Source organism: Pleurodeles waltl, chromosome 3_2, assembly GCF_031143425.1.
Source record: "Pleurodeles waltl isolate 20211129_DDA chromosome 3_2, aPleWal1.hap1.20221129, whole genome shotgun sequence".
NCBI classification, from domain to species: domain Eukaryota; kingdom Metazoa; phylum Chordata; class Amphibia; order Caudata; family Salamandridae; genus Pleurodeles; species Pleurodeles waltl.
In genome coordinates, this window is record NC_090441.1 from 213,107,461 (window position 1) to 213,123,644 (window position 16,184).

At 48.6% G+C, this 16,184-nt stretch overlaps 1 protein-coding gene across 2 annotated transcripts in view; it reads right to left on the reverse strand.

Moving 5' to 3' along the window:
* The window catches only part of STK11IP (serine/threonine kinase 11 interacting protein), a 214,385-nt gene that overhangs the window by 84,181 nt on the left and 114,020 nt on the right, over window positions 1–16,184 (reverse strand). For both annotated transcript variants that reach the window (XM_069227211.1, XM_069227210.1), the window contains one exon: window positions 13,639–13,749. In XM_069227211.1, the coding sequence (XP_069083312.1) occupies window positions 13,639–13,749 (111 nt within the window). The remainder of the gene's footprint in view (window positions 1–13,638; window positions 13,750–16,184) is intronic.

A 16,184-nucleotide genomic window follows, 5' to 3' on the forward strand; every position in this document is an offset into this window, starting at 1 on the left:
GTACCATCTTACCTGCCATGTTACCCCCATTTTTCACTGTATATATGTTGTTTTAGTTGTATGTGTCACTGGGACCCTGCCAGCCAGGGCCCCAGTGCTCATAAGTGTGCCTGACTGTGTTACCTGTGTTATGACTAACTGTCTCACTGACGCTCTACTAACCAGAACCTCAGTGGTTATGCTCTCTCATTTCTTTCAAATTGTCACTAACAGGCTAGTGACCAATTTTACCAATTTACATTGGCTTACTGGAACACCCTTATAATTCCCTAGTATATGGTACGAGGTACCCAGGGTATCGGGGTTCCAGGAGATCCCTATGGGCTGCAGCATTTCTTTTGCCAACCATAGGGAGCTCTGACAATTCTTACACAGGCCTGCCACTGCAGCCTGAGTGAAATAACGTCCACGTTATTTCACAGCCATTTACCACTGCACTTAAGTAACGTATAAGTCATCTATATGTCTAACCTTTACCTGGTAAAGGTTAGGTGCAAAGTTACTTAGTGTGAGGGCACCCTGGCACTAGCCAAGGTGCCCCCACATTGTTCAGGGCCAATTCCCCGGACTTTGTGAGTGCGGAGACACCATTACACGCGTGCACTACATATAGGTCACTACCTATATGTAGCTTCACAATGGTAACTCCAAATATGGCCATGTAACATGTCTATGATCATGGAATTGCCCCCTCTATGCCATCCTGGCATAGTTGGCACAATCCCATGATCCCAGTGGTCTGTAGCACAGACCCTGGTACTGCCAAACTGCCTTTTCAGGGGTTTCACTGCAGCTGCTGCTGCTGCCAACCCCTCAGACAGGTTTCTGCCCTCCTGGGGTCCAGCCAGGCCTGGCCCAGGAAGGCAGAACAAAGGACTTCCTCAGAGAGAGGGTGTTACACCCTCTCCCTTCGGAAAATGGTGTGAAGGCAGGGGAGGAGTAGCCTCCCCCAGCCTCTGGAAATGCTTTCATGGGCACAGATGGTGCCCATTTCTGCATAAGCCAGTCTACACCGGTTCAGGGACCTCTCAGCCCTGCTCTGGCACGAAACTGGACAAAGGAAAGGGGAGTGACCACTCCCCTGACCTGCACCTCCCCTGGGAGGTGTCCAGAGCTCCTCCAGTGTGCTCCAGACCTCTGCCATCTTGGAAACAGAGGTGCTGCTGGCACACTGGACTGCTCTGAGTGGCCAGGGCCAGCAGGTGACGTCAGAGACTCCTTGTGATAGGCTCCTTCAGGTGTTGCTAGCCTATCTTCTCTCCTAAGTAGCCAAACCCTCTTTTCTGGCTATTTAGGGTCTCTGTCTTTGGGGATTCCTCAGATAACGAATGCAAGAGTTCCTCTGCATCTCTCTCTTCACCTTCTGCCAAGGAATCGACTGCTGACCGCGCTGGAAGCCTGAAAAACTGCAACAAAGTAGCTAAGACGACTACTGCAACTCTGTAACGCTGATCCTGCTGCCTTCTCGACTGTTTTCCTGGTGGTGCATGCTGGGGGGTAGTCTGCCTCCTCTCTGCACTAGAAGCTCTGAAGAAATCTCCCGTGGGTCGACGGAATCTTCCCCCTGCAACCGCAGGCACCAAAGAACTGCATTACTGGTCCTCTGGGTCTCCTCTCAGCACGACGAGCAAGGTCCCTTGAATCCAGCAACTCTGTCCAAGTGACCCCCACAGTCCAGTGACTCTTCAGTCCAAGTTTGGTGGAGGTAAGCCCTTGCCTCCCCACGCCAGACTGCATTGCTGGGAACCGCGACTTTTGCAGCTACTCCGGCCTCTGTGCACTTCCGGCGGGAATCCTTTGTGCACAGCCAAGCCTGGGTCCACAGCACTCTAACCTGCATTGCACAACTTTCTAAGTTGTTCTCCGGCGACGTGGGACTCCTTTGTGCAACTTCGGGTGAGCACCGTTTCACTCTTCTCCGTAGTGCCTGTTCCGGCACTTCTGCGGGTGCTGCCTGCTTCTGAGAGGGCTCCTTTTCTTGCTCGACGCCCCCTCTGTCCCCAGACGCAATAGGCGACATCCTGGTCCCTCCTGGGCCACAGCACCATCCAAAAACCCTAACTGCACGATTTGCAGCTAGCAAGGCTTGTTGGCGGTCTTTCGGCGGGAAAACACTTCTGCACGACTCTCCACGGCGTGGGGGATCCATCCTCCAAAGGGGAAGTCTCTAGCCCTTGTCGTTCCTGCAGAATCCTCAGCTTCTACTGTCCAGGAGCAGCTTCTTTGCACCCGCAGCGGGCATTTCCTGGGTATCTGCCCATCTCCGACTTGCTGGTGACTTTTGGACTTGGTCCCCTTGTTCCACAGGTACCCTCGACTGGAAATCCATCGTTGTTGCATTGCTGGTTTGTGTCTTTCCTGCAGAATTCCCCTATCACGACTTCTATGTCCTTTGGGGAACTTTAGTGCACTTTTCACTCACTTTTCAGGGTCTTGGGGTGGGCTATTTTTCTAACCCTTACTATTTTCTAATAGTCCCAGCGACCCTCTACAAGGTCACATAGGTTTGGGGTCCATTCGTGGTTCGCATTCCACTTTTGGAGTATATGGTTTGTGTTGCCCCTATCCCTATGTGTCCCCATTGCATCCTATTGTAACTATACATTGTTCGCACTGTTTTCTAAGACTATACTACATATTTTTGGTATTGTGTACATATATCTTGTGTATATTTGCTATCCTCATACTGAGGGTACTCACTGAGATACTTTTGGCATATTGTCATAAAAATAAAGTACCTTTATTTTTAGTATATCTGTGTATTGTGTTTTCTTATGATATTGTGCAAGTGACACTAGTGGTACTGTAGGAGTTTCACTCGTCTCCTAGTTCAGCCTAAGCTGCTCTGCTAAGCTACCATTATCTATCAGCCTATGCTGCTAGACACCCTATACACTAATAAGGGATAACTGGGCCTGGTGCAAGGTGCAAGTACCCCTTGGTACTCACTACAAGCCAGTCCAGCCTCCTACATTGGTTGTGCAGCGGTGGGATAAGTGCTTTGAGACTACTTACCACTCGTCATTGTACTTTTCATAAGAGAAAAATATACAAAACAAGTTCAGTGTGTGTACATATAACTAAAATGTTTTGCATTTTCTCTTTTCACTCTTTTCTAAGTGCTGAAAAGTACTTCTAAACTTTCTAAAAGTCTTAAAAAGTTTTTTTCTGTCTTTCTAAAAGTTCTGAAAAACTTTTTCTCACTTTTTCTATCACTTAAACTCTTCTAAAATGTCTGGCACAGGCCAAAATGTTGATCTGTCCAAACTTGCATATGATCACCTTAGCTGGAAAGGAGCAAGGAGTCTCTGCATAGAAAGAGGTTTGAGTGTAGGGAAGAATCCTTCTTTGGAATTGTTGCTTAACATGCTTAGAGAACAAGATAAGGCCAAAAGGGCCCCATCTGTTGAAAAAGTAGCTAATGGTTCCCAATCTGATCCAGGGACTCCCCTAGAAAAAGATTTAGGAAAGAAACTTCCTAGCCTGCCCATTACTAGACAGCCTAGCATAGTTGGTACTGAGGTAGAGTCACACCATACAGATGGTGTTGCCTCACATCATAGCAAGAGTATTCCTTCTCACTACAGTAGAAGTGATGTTTCTGTTAACCAAGCTGTTAGGATGCCTTCTGCAAGGGACTGGTCTCCTTCTGTCCATTCTCATCACACCTCTGTTTCAAGGCATGTCCCTCCCACCCACCCTGATGACAGATTGTTAGAAAGGGAGCTCAATAGATTGAGAGTGGAACAAACCAGACTGAAGCTCAAGAAGCAACAGCTGGATTTGGATAGACAGTGCTTAGAAGTAGAGAGAGAAAGACAGAAATTGGGTTTAGAAACCCATAGTGGCAGCAGCAGTATTCCCCATAGTCATCCTGCAAAAGAGCATGATTCCAGGAATCTGCACAAGATAGTTCCCCCTTATAAGGAGGGGGATGACATTAACAAGTGGTTTGCTGCACTTGAGAGGGCCTGTGTTGTACAGGATGTCCCTCAAAGGCAGTGGGCTGCTATCTTATGGCTATCATTTAGTGGAAAGGGTAGGGATAGGCTCCTTACTGTGAAAGAAAGTGATGCCAATAATTTCACAGTTCTTAAGAATGCACTCCTGGATGGTTATGGCTTAACCACTGAACAGTACAGGATAAAGTTCAGAGAGACCAAAAAGGAGTCTTCACAAGACTGGGTTGATTTTGTTGACCATTCAGTGAAGGCCTTGGAGGGGTGGTTACATGGCAGTAAAGTTACTGATTATGACAGCCTGTATAACTTGATCCTGAGAGAGCATATTCTTAATAACTGTGTGTCTGATTTGTTGCACCAGTACTTGGTGGACTCTGATCTGACCTATCCCCAAGAATTGGGAAAGAAGGCAGACAAATGGGTCAGAACAAGGGTGAACAGAAAAGTTCATACAGGGGGTGACAAAGATGGCAATAAGAAGAAGGATGGTATGTCTTCTGACAAGGGTGGGGACAAATCTAAAAATGAGTCTTCATCAGGCCCACAAAAACACTCTGGTGGGGGTGGTGGGCCCAAATCCTCTTTTAATCAAAACAAAGAAAAGAAACCATGGTGCTATTTATGTAAAATAAAAGGCCATTGGACAACAGATCCCAGTTGTCCAAAGAAAAGCACCAAGCCTCCTACCACTACAACCCCTACTGCTACACCTAGTGTCCCTACTAATAGCAGTGGTGGTGGGAGCAAACCTACTAATAGCCAATCTAAGGGAGTAGCTGGGCTCACTATTGGTAACTTAGTTGGGGTCGGTCTGATTAGGGAGACCACAGAGGCTGTGTTAGTCTCTGAGGGGGCTATTGATTTAGCCACCTTGGTTGTTTGTCCCCTTAACATGGATAAGTACAAGCAACTACCCCTAATAAATGGTGTTGAGGTTCAGGCCTACAGGGACACAGGTGCCAGTGTCACAATGGTGATAGAGAAACTGGTCCACCCTGAACAACACCTACTTGGTCACCAGTACCAAGTAACCGATGCTCACAACAACACACTTAGCCACCCCATGGCTGTTGTAAATCTCAACGGGGGGGGGGTTACTGGTCCAAAGAAAGTTGTGGTAGCCTCAGATTTACCTGTAGACTGTCTACTAGGAAATGATTTGGAGACATCAGCTTGGTCAGATGTGGAGTTGGAGGCCCATGCAGCAATGCTGGGCATTCCAGGGCATATTTTTGCTTTAACCAGGGCTCAGGCCAAAAAGCAAAAAGGACAGGGAAACTTGGATCCTGAAACAATGGACCAAGTGCTCCCTAAAGCTAGGGCTAGTAGAAGTAAAGCACTTCCTACTATCCCTCCCTCTACAGTGGATTCTACTTCTGAGAAAGAAGAATTTCCACCCTGTGCAGAACCTACACCAGAGGAGCTGGAAGCAGACACTGCTGAGCTTTTGGGTGAAGGGGGGCCTGCCAGGGAGGAGCTGAGTGTGGCACAGCAGACCTGTCCCACACTAGAGGGTCTAAGACAGCAAGCTGTCAAACAAGCAAATGGGGATGTCAGTGACTCTCACAGAGTTTACTGGGAGGACAACCTCTTGTACACTGAAGCAAGGGATAAAAAACCTGGAGCTGCCAGGAGATTAGTGATTCCTCAGGAGTACAGAAAGTTCCTCCTAACTCTTGCTCACGACATTCCCCTTGCTGGACATTTGGGGCAAATGAAAACTTGGGACAGGCTTGTTCCATTGGCCTAGAATGTCTGAGGACACAAAATAATTTTGTAAGTCCTGTGAAACCTGTCAAGCCAGTGGCAAGACAGGTGGCACTCCAAAGGCACCCCTTAGTCCACTGCCTGTGGTTGGGGTTCCCTTTGAAAGGGTAGGGGTTGACATAGTTGGCCCCCTTGACCCTCCTACTGCTTCAGGCGATAGGTTTATCTTGGTGGTAGTGGACCATGCCACCAGATACCCTGAAGCAATTCCTCTAAGGACCACTACAGCTCCTGCAGTGGCAAAGGCCCTCCTGGGAATATTTTCCAGGGTGGGCTTCCCAAAAGAGGTGGTATCAGACAGGGGAAGCAATTTCATGTCTGCTTACTTAAAGGCCATGTGGAAGGAGTGTGGTGTGACTTATAAGTTCACTACACCCTATCATCCACAAACAAATGGACTGGTGGAGAGATTTAACAAAACTCTCAAAGGCATGATTATGGGTCTCCCTGAAAACCTCCGCAGGAGATGGGATATCCTTTTACCATGCCTCCTTTTTGCCTACAGGGAGGTACCCCAGAAAGGAGTGGGCTTCAGCCCCTTTGAACTTCTTTTTGGACACCCTGTTAGGGGTCCACTAATACTTGTTAAGGAGGGTTGGGAACAACCTTTAAAAGCTCCAAAGCAAGATATAGTGGATTATGTACTTGGCCTCTGATCAAGGATGGCTGAATACATGAAAAAGGCCAGTAAAAACCTTCAGGCCAGCCAAGAGCTCCAGAAGCAATGGCATGATCAGAAGGCTGTTTTGGTTCAGTACCAACCAGGGCAGAAAGTGTGGGTCTTGGAGCCTGTGGCCCCAAGAGCACTCCAAGATAAATGGAGTGGGCCCCACACAATTGTTGAGAAAAAGGGTGAAGTCACCTACTTAGTTGACTTAGGCACTGCCAGGAGTCCCCTTAGGGTGCTCCATGTCAACCGCCTGAAACCCTACTATGACAGAGTTGATCTCACCCTGCTCATGGCAACTGATGAGGGACAGGAAGAAGACTGTGATCCTCTACCTGATCCCTTCTCTTCCACAGAACAAGATGCTCTAGTGGAAGGTGTAGTTTTGGCTGATTGTCTTACTGCTGAGCAGAAAGACCATTGCATAAATCTCCTGGGTCAGTTTTCTGAACTCTTCTCTACTGTGCCAGGTACCACTTCTTGGTGTGAGCACACTATAGATACTGGAGACAGCTTGCCTGTCAAAAGTAAGATCTATAGGCAGCCTGACCATGTCAGAGACCGCATAAAGCAAGAGGTGCAGAAAATGCTTGAACTGGGAGTGGTTGAGCACTCTGAAAGTCCATGGGCCTCTCCTGTGGTACTTGTACCAAAACCTCATTCCAAAGATGGAAAAAAGGAAATGCGGTTTTGTGTAGACTACAGAGGTCTCAACCAGGTAACCAAAACTGATGCTCACCCTATACCCAGGGCAGATGAGCTCATAGATACACTGGCATCTGCCAAGTATCTAAGCACTTTTGATTTGACTGCAGGGTATTGGCAGATCAAATTATCAGAAGATGCTAAAGCTAAAACTGCATTTTCAACCATTGGAGGACATTACCAGTTCACAGTAATGCCTTTTGGATTGAAAAATGCACCTGCCACTTTTCAAAGGTTGGTGAACACAGTCCTGCAAGGGCTGGAAGCTTTCAGTGCAGCATATTTGGACGATATAGCTGTCTTTAGCTCCAGCTGGGATGATCACCTGGTCCACCTATGGAAAGTTTTGGAGGCCCTGCAAAAGGCAGGCCTCACTATCAAGGCTTCAGAGTGCCAGATAGGGCAGGGGAAGGTGGTTTATCTGGGACACCTTGTTGGTGGGGAACAGATTGCACCACTTCAGGGGAAAATCCAAACTATTATAGATTGGATTCCCCCTACTACTCAGACTCAGGTGAGAGCCTTTCTAGGCCTCACTGGGTATTACAGGAGGTTCATTAAGAACTATGGCTCCATTGCAGCCCCTCTTAATGACCTCACATCCAAGAAAATGCCTAAAAATGTATTATGGACAGCAAACTGTCAGAAAGCTTTGGAGGAGCTGAAGCAGGCCATGTGCTCTGCACCCGTCCTGAAAAGCCCTTGTTACTCTAAAAAATTCTATGTCCAAACTGATGCATCTGAATTAGGATTAGGGGCAGTCCTATCACAACTTAATTCTGAGGGCCAGGATCAACCTGTTGCTTTTATTAGTAGGACGTTGACCCCTAGAGAAAAGCGTTGGTCTGCCATTGAGAGGGAGGCCTTTGCTGTGGTCTGGGCACTGAAGAAGTTGAGGCCATACCTGTTTGGCACTCACTTCATTGTTCAGACAGACCACAAACCTCTACTTTGGCTAAAACAAATGAAAGGTGAAAATCCTAAATTGTTGAGGTGGTCCATATCCCTACAGGGAATGGACTATACAGTGGAACATAGACCTGGGAGTAGCCACTCCAATGCAGATGGACTCTCCAGATATTTCCACTTAGACAATGAAGACCCATCAGGGAATGACTAGTCTTATTGTCCTTCGTTTGGGGGGGGTTGTGTAGGAAAGTACCATCTTGCCTGGCAGGTTACCCCCATTTTTCACTGTATATATGTTGTTTTAGTTGTATGTGTCACTGGGACCCTGCCAGCCAGGGCCCCAGTGCTCATAAGTGTGCCTGACTGTGTTACCTGTGTTATGACTAACTGTCTCACTGAGGCTCTGCTATCCAGAACCTCAGTGGTTATGCTCTCTCATTTCTTTCAAATTGTCACTAACAGGCTAGTGACCAATTTTACCAATTTACATTGGCTTACTGGAACACCCTTATAATTCCCTAGTATATGGTACTGAGGTACCCAGGGTATTGGGGTTCCAGGAGATCCCTATGGGCTGCAGCATTTATTTTGCCACCCATAGGGAGCTCTGACAATTCTTACACAGGCCTGCCACTGCAGCCTGAGTGAAATAACGTCCACGTTATTTCACAGCCATTTTACACTGCACTTAAGTAACTTATAAGTCACCTATCTGTCTAACCTTTACCTGGTAAAGGTTAGGTGCAAAGTTACTTAGTGTGAGGGCACCCTGGCACTAGCCAAGGGGCCCCCACATTGTTCAGGGCCAATTCCCCGGACTTTGTGAGTGCGGGGACACCATTACAGGCGTGCACTACATATAGGTCACTACCTATATGTAGCTTCACCATGGTAACTCCGAATATGGCCATGTAACATGTCTATGATCATGGAATTGCCCCCTCTATGCCATCCTGGCATAGTTGGCACAATCCCATGATCCCAGTGGTCTGTAGCACAGACCCTGGTACTGCCAAACTGCCTTTTCAGGGGTTTCACTGCAGCTGCTGCTGCTGCCAACCCCTCAGACAGGTTTCTGCCCTCCTGGGGTCCAGCCAGGCCTGGCCCAGGAAGGCAGAACAAAGGACTTCCTCAGAGAGAGGGTGTTACACCCTCTCCCTTTGGAAAAAGGTGTTAAGGCAGGGGAGGAGTAGCCTCCCCCAGCCTCTGGAAATGCTTTCATGGGCACAGATGGTGCCCATTTCTGCATAAGCCAGTCTACACCGGTTCAGGGACCTCTCAGCCCTGCTCTGGCGCGAAACTGGACAAAGGAAAGGGGAGTGACCACTCCCCTGACCTGCACCTCCCCTGGGAGGTGCTCAGAGCTCCTCCAGTGTGCTCCAGACCTCTGCCATCTTGGAAACAGAGGTGCTGCTGGCACACTGGACTGCTCTGAGTGGCCAGGGCCAGCAGGTGACGTCAGAGACTCCTGATAGGCTAGCAAAACCTGAAGGAGCCTATCTTCTCTCCTAAGTAGCCAAACCCTCTCTTCTGGCTATTTAGGGTCTCTGTCTTTGGGGATTCCTCAGATAACGAATGCAAGAGCTCATCAGAGTTCCTCTGCATCTCTTTCTTCACCTTCTGCCAAGGAATCGACTGCTGACCGCGCTGGAAGCCTGCAAAACTGCAACAAAGTAGCTAAGACGACTACTGCAACTCTAACGCTGATCCTGCCGCCTTCTCGACTGTTTTCCTGGTGGTGCATGCTGTGGGGGTAGTCTGCCTCCTCTCTGCACTAGAGGCTCAGAAGAAATCTCCCGTGGGTCGACGGAATCTTCCCCCTGCAACCGCAGGCACCAAAGAACTGCATTACCGGTCCTCTGGGTCTCCTCTCAGCACGACGAGCGAGGTCCCTTGAATCCAGCAACTCTGTCCAAGTGACTCCCACAGTCCAGTGACTCTTCAGTCCAAGTTTGGTGGAGGTAAGCCCTTGCCTCCCCACGCCAGTCTGCATTGCTGGGAACTGCGACTTTTGCAGCTACTCCGGCCTCTGTGCACTTCCGGTGGAAATCCTTTGTGCACAGCCAAGCCTGGGTCCACGGCACTCTAACCTGCATTGCACGACTTTCTAAGTTGTTCTCCGGCGACGTGGGACTCCTTTGTGCAACTTCGGGTGAGCACTGTTTCACTCTTCTTCGTAGTGCCTGTTCCAGCACTTCTGCGGGTGCTGCCTGCTTCTGAGAGGGCTCCTTGTCTTGCTCGACGCCCCCTCTGTCCCCAGACGCAATTGGCGACATCCTGGTCCCTCCTGGGCCACAGCAGCATCCAAAAACCCTAACCGCACGATTTGCAGCTAGCAAGGCTTGTTGGCGGTCTTTCGGCGGGAAAACACTTCTGCACGACTCTCCACGGCGTGGGGGATCCATCCTCCAAAGGGGAAGTCTCTAGCCCTTGTCGTTCCTGCAGAATCCTCAGCTTCTACTGTCCAGTAGCAGCTTCTTTGCACCCACAGCTGGCATTTCCTGGGCATCTGCCCATCTCCGACTTGCTGGTGACTTTTGGACTTGGTCCCCTTGTTCCACAGGTACCCTCGACTGTAAATCCATCGTTGTTGCATTGCTGGTTTGTGTCTTTCCTGCAGAATTCCCCTATCACGACTTCTATGTCCTTTAGGGAACTTTAGTGCACTTTGCACTCACTTTTCAGGGTCTTGGGGTGGGCTATTTTTCTAACCCTTACTATTTTCTAATAGTCCCAGCGACCCTCTACAAGGTCACATAGGTTTGGGGTCCATTCGTGGTTCGCATTCCACTTTTGGAGTATATGGTTTGTGTTGCCCCTATCCCTATGTGTCCCCATTGCATCCTATTGTAACTATACATTGTTCACACTGTTTTCTAAGACTATACTACATATTTTTGGTATTGTGTACATATATCTTGTGTATATTTGCTATCCTCATACTGAGGGTACTCCCTGAGATACTTTGGCATATTGTCATAAAAATAAAGTACCTTTATTTTTAGTATATCTGTGTATTGTGTTTTCTTATGATATTGTGCAAGTGACACTAGAGGTACTGTAGGAGCTTCACTCTTCTCCTAGTTCAGCCTAAGCTGCTCTGCTAAGCTACCATTATCTATCAGCCTAAGCTGCTAGACACCCTATACACTAATAAGGGATAACTGGGCCTGGTGCAAGGACCCCTTGGTACTCACTACAAGCCAGTCCAGCCTCCTACACTGGTGGACCACTGTAAGTCCCTACTATATGGTACTTAGGTGCCCAGGGCATTGGTACACCACGGTCCCCCCCATGGGCTGCAGCATGTATTATGCCACCCATGGGAGCCCATGCAAAATGTGCCTGCAGGCCTGCCATTGCAGCCTGCGTGGAAAGGTGCATGACCCTTTCACTGCTGGTCATTACACCAGGCCACTGTAAGTCACCCCTATGGTAGCCCCTTCCAGCCCTAAGGGCAGGGTGCAGGTCCCTGAGTGTGTGGGCACCCCTACATGTCCCTACAAACTCCAATTCCAATTCCCTGGACTTCTTAAGTGCAGGAAGCCATTTCAGCTATGTACTGGCCATCGCCGAAGCAGTTGACCTCAGTAGGTTCTTTGGCGCCAAGCCAGAGCTGCGCATTTCATCCAAAGATGGTGGTCAGTGCAATCATGGCCCAAGGTCAGTGTCAGCCTGTCTTTGGTACTCCAGAGTGGCTGGATGACCCTTAGAAAGGGGATGCTCAGCCTGCGAGCGGTGTCGAGGGTGAGGGAGTACCATAGTCACTGCTGGTTGGGCTGGTGCAATATCCTCGATCTCCATCCTGGAGCGGTGGTCAGGGGAGAAAGCTGCTTCATTTGTGGCCAACGGTCCTGGGTAGTGTTCTGCCTCGATGTCCTCGGGTTGAAGAGGTCTGGTGTGTCATCTCCGCTCCTATGCAACATCTCGAAATGTCAAGCTCAACGGCCGCAGAGGGCTTTCCCAGAGCGAAAGGAGTGGCAGGAGACAGATGCAAATTACAGACCTGATGGAGATCTGTCATAGGGTATTTCAGGTGACAACGAGGACAGTAGTGGAACGGCGTCAGTTCCATCACCATGGAGGCATGGTTGGCGGGTGGTGCAGTCAGGAGAAAAAGGCGGCCACAAAGGGGGAAGGCCCACAGTCGCCCCGTTGAAGCTGGAGTCATCAACTCGAAATGGAGAGAAACTCGATCAAGCGAGAAATATTGATGGAGGGAGGGAGCCTGTGTAGACCGAAGATAGCACCAAGATGGTATTGAATAGGAGCACAGGAACACAAGTTCAAACTCGACAGTGGAAAAAAAATGTGGGTCATCGCAAGAGGAGGAGTCACAGTACCTCATGACTCGAAAAACAACGTGCACACATCCGGGCCCAACACTGTAGGCAGGAGTATGCACAGCATGTGCATCTACAGCCACGCTTGCCTCAAACAAATTGTTTTCGAACACAGGGGTGAAAAAGGGAGCTCCTAGGCCCATTACAGACCCAAGAAATATGAGGCTGGGAGGGTGTAAATGTGTCTACTACAGAACAGCGTCCCTAATGTCTGAGCCCGACAGAAAAACAATCTGAGACGGAAAATCAAGTGGCACACGTTTGGGCCCAACATTAAGCGAAGTATGCAGAGCATGTGAACCTACAGCCACACACACTAAGAAGATATGTATACACGCTATATGCACTGTAAGGAAATGCCTCCTTGGCATGGTTACCCCCTGACTTTTTGCTGATGCCAGTTATGATTGAAAGTGTGCTGGGACCCTGCTAACCAGGCCCCAGCACCAGTGTTCTTTCCCTAAACTGTACATTTGTCTCCACAATTGGCACAACCCTGGCACTCAGATAAGTCCCTTGTAAATGGCAGCCCTGGTACCAAGGGCCTTGATGCCAGGGAAGGTCTCCAAGGGCTGCAGCATGCCTTATGCCACCCTGGGGGCCCCTCACTCAGCACAAGCACACTGCCTTACAGCTTGTGTGTGCTGGTGGGGAGAAAATGACTACGTTGACATGGCACTCCCCTTAGAGTGCCATGCCCACCTCACACTGCCTGCGGTATAGGTAAGTCACTCCTCTAGCAGGCCTTACAGCCCTACGGCAGGGTGCACTATACCACAGGTGAGAGCATATGTGCATGCATTTTGTGTATTTACTTCAAATCTTGAACTTGTGGTTCTAAAAATAAAATTAAGAAAATATATTTTTCTATATAAAAACTATTGGCCTGGAGTTAAGTCTTTGAGTGTGTGTTGCTCATTTATTGCCTGTGTGTGTACAACAAATGCTTCACACTACCCTCTCATAAGCCTACTGCTCGACCACACTACCACAAAATAGAGCATTACAATTGTCTAATTTTACCACCATCTTACCTCTAAGGGGAACCCTTGGACTCTGTGCACACCATCTCTTACTTTGAGATAGTATATACAGAGCCAACTTCCTACATACACATACAGATTTATTTTTCTTTAAAAGGGTTCTAGGTTCCTGCTGAGCACTGAAGGATAATTCTTTGCTTATGAGCAATAACAAAGAAACCCTGGCGGAGAGGGAGAGTAAGCCAGAAGGACACAGATGTGGGTGGAGAGGAAGGGGTATTCGGAACCAGGGGGGGCCTTACCTTGACCGATATCTCAGGGCTGTCGTCCAGGACCACATACTGGAGCCGCTTCTTGTCTGTGCGGATGTAATCAAACTGCAGCTGAAGCAGTGGCAGGGTCTTATCCTCACCCTAGAGAGGGAGCAAACCACACAAAGACCATAAGAGGGACTGCAACATTCCTACCTCGCAGCAATGCCAGCGGTCAGTGTCAACAGGTGAGTCTAGTTCCAGTGAATCAAGGTCTGCGACCTACAACCCTTAACTGTCCATCATTTGAACCCCAAGAAGAAGTTACTTAGCTTCAGTAATGCTTTTTCTGATACATAGTCTATTTACCTGCAGATTCCTCATCCTTTGAATATTCCACAGGCATCAGACTGGTTACCCAAGCCTTTTCAGCAGTACTTCAGCATGCCAGAAGATGGCACCGAAGCTCTGCACAGACGTCGCTCCACTCCAGAAATGACATGTGGCCTATATAAGCACCACTCCCATCCTCTGGCGTCAGCTGCTTTCAGGACTGTCCATTTCCCTAGATGCAGAGCTCCAAAACCTAATTAGTAAAGAGTGAGCGCAATCCTAGACTTGGGGTCCTAGTAACAGAGTCCAATCGCAGAACGGGGGGACGGCGGAAGGGTCAGTGAGAAATCAGCAGCTAGACAGAGTTTCTACCACAAAGGTTAGTAACTTGTTCTTGTGATGGAGACTTATATCTGCAGATGCCACACCTTCTGAATAAATACCAAAGTAATACCTAGTTGGAAGTGGCTCTGTAAATGGACTCAAACTAGAAAGTCCTCTAAGACCAAGCAGGCTAAATGTCCCTCCCCACGAACTTGACTGTCCAGGAAACAGTGCCTTGTGAACTTGTGGAGCGACATCCACAGCAACCTGGCAAATGTCTAAGACAGGGACTCCATGTGCCAATGCAGCGGTAGCAACGTTGGCCCTAGCTGAAAGAGTGTGCAGTTCTTTTGGAGATCGACCAACACATATCAAATTTTAATGCAGACCACAATCCACCAGAAAAGGGTGGTCTTCTGCACTGCCTCGCCTTTTTTCACTCCAGAGAACCCCACAAAGAGCCGATTCTCTACCCAGTTGTCTTTAGTGCAATCTATGTAAAATCTTGGCGCTCTCTTGGGAGTCTAAGCAATGAAGTTTCTCCTCCTCCTTTAAGGGGTAAGGCAGAGCAAAGGCCGAAGATGCTGGGTCTGCAGAACCAGTTTGTCTGGGAAAAAGGAAGTGTAAAGTGGATTGACACAAAGTCTGAAGCTCAATCATACGCCAAGAGGAGGTCATGGCAACGAGGAACAGTCTTAATGGGAAGGAGCCGTAAGGGACTGCTGCGAAGTGGCTCGAAAAGACTGCACATCAGAAACCAGCACCAGATTTAGGTCCCATTGGGGCATGACAAAGGGAGAAGGAGGGAGCATGCTTTGCAGCCCTTTTAAAAGAAAAAAATAATAATAATAAATTGCAGCACAACTGGAGAGTTAACCAACAAGGGCTGATTTTGCAACTGTAAGAAGGCCGAGAGGGCTGAAAAATAATCCCTAACCGTGCCCAAGAAAAAGCCTTGCCAGGCAAGAGACAAAATAAGTACAACATCGGACAGTGTGGTCTGGGGTATCAATCAGATGAGTGCCCCACCAAGCCACAAAAGTGTCTCAAAAGCAGACGTATGCAGTGTTCATTGAGTGGAGCCTGGCTACCAAAGTGACTTCAACCACATCCGGTGGATGGTCAAAGGTGTTCAGCTGTTGCTACTCAATCTCCACGGAAGAACGTGGAGGTTGCAAAGACCCGTTTACAGAACCCTGCCCTTCTAGGATGACGTGTACTCAGTTTATTCTGACAGTCTTCATAATCCAAGGCAGAAGTGGTTATCAGCTGAAATGCAAGCACAAGTCCTGCGTTCCACCAGAGGCGTAACTTGTTTGAGCAAGAGACGCCTTGAAAACTCAGAGTAGAAGCGCAGACATCGTGCGTTCCAAGCAGCAGCAAATAGACCGAGCCAAGGGTCTACCCATTTGTGGAAGAGAACTTGCACCACCTCTGAATGTAACTGCCACTTGTGATCCACTAGAAGCCGATGGCTGAGCTTGTCTGCTCTCGTATTCGAGGATTCTGCCAGGTGGTTCACCATCAGAAAAAGTCTTTGGTGGTCCAGCTATTTCCAGAGGTCCAAGACTTCCACACAGAGAGTCTGTGACCCCACCCCACCCTGGTTGTGGAGGTATCACATGGAGATGTTGGTGTCGATGAACATCTTTAACAGCCACCACTTGATACACAGAAGGAAGAATTTCAACACCAAGGAATGGCCCTCAGCTCCAGAAGATTGATGTGGATTTGAGACTCAGCCCGACACTAGAGGCTTCTGATCTACAGCTCTTCAAGATGGTCAAACCAACCCAGAATTGATGCATCAGTTTCCACTGTCAGCTCCAGGAGGGAAAGGGAGACAAGTCTGCCACTGACCCAACTGTGGTCAAGTAACAACCACTGCAGATCTTTCGCAGTTTTCTCTGAAATCTGAACGTGGTTGGAAAGGTCCCTTT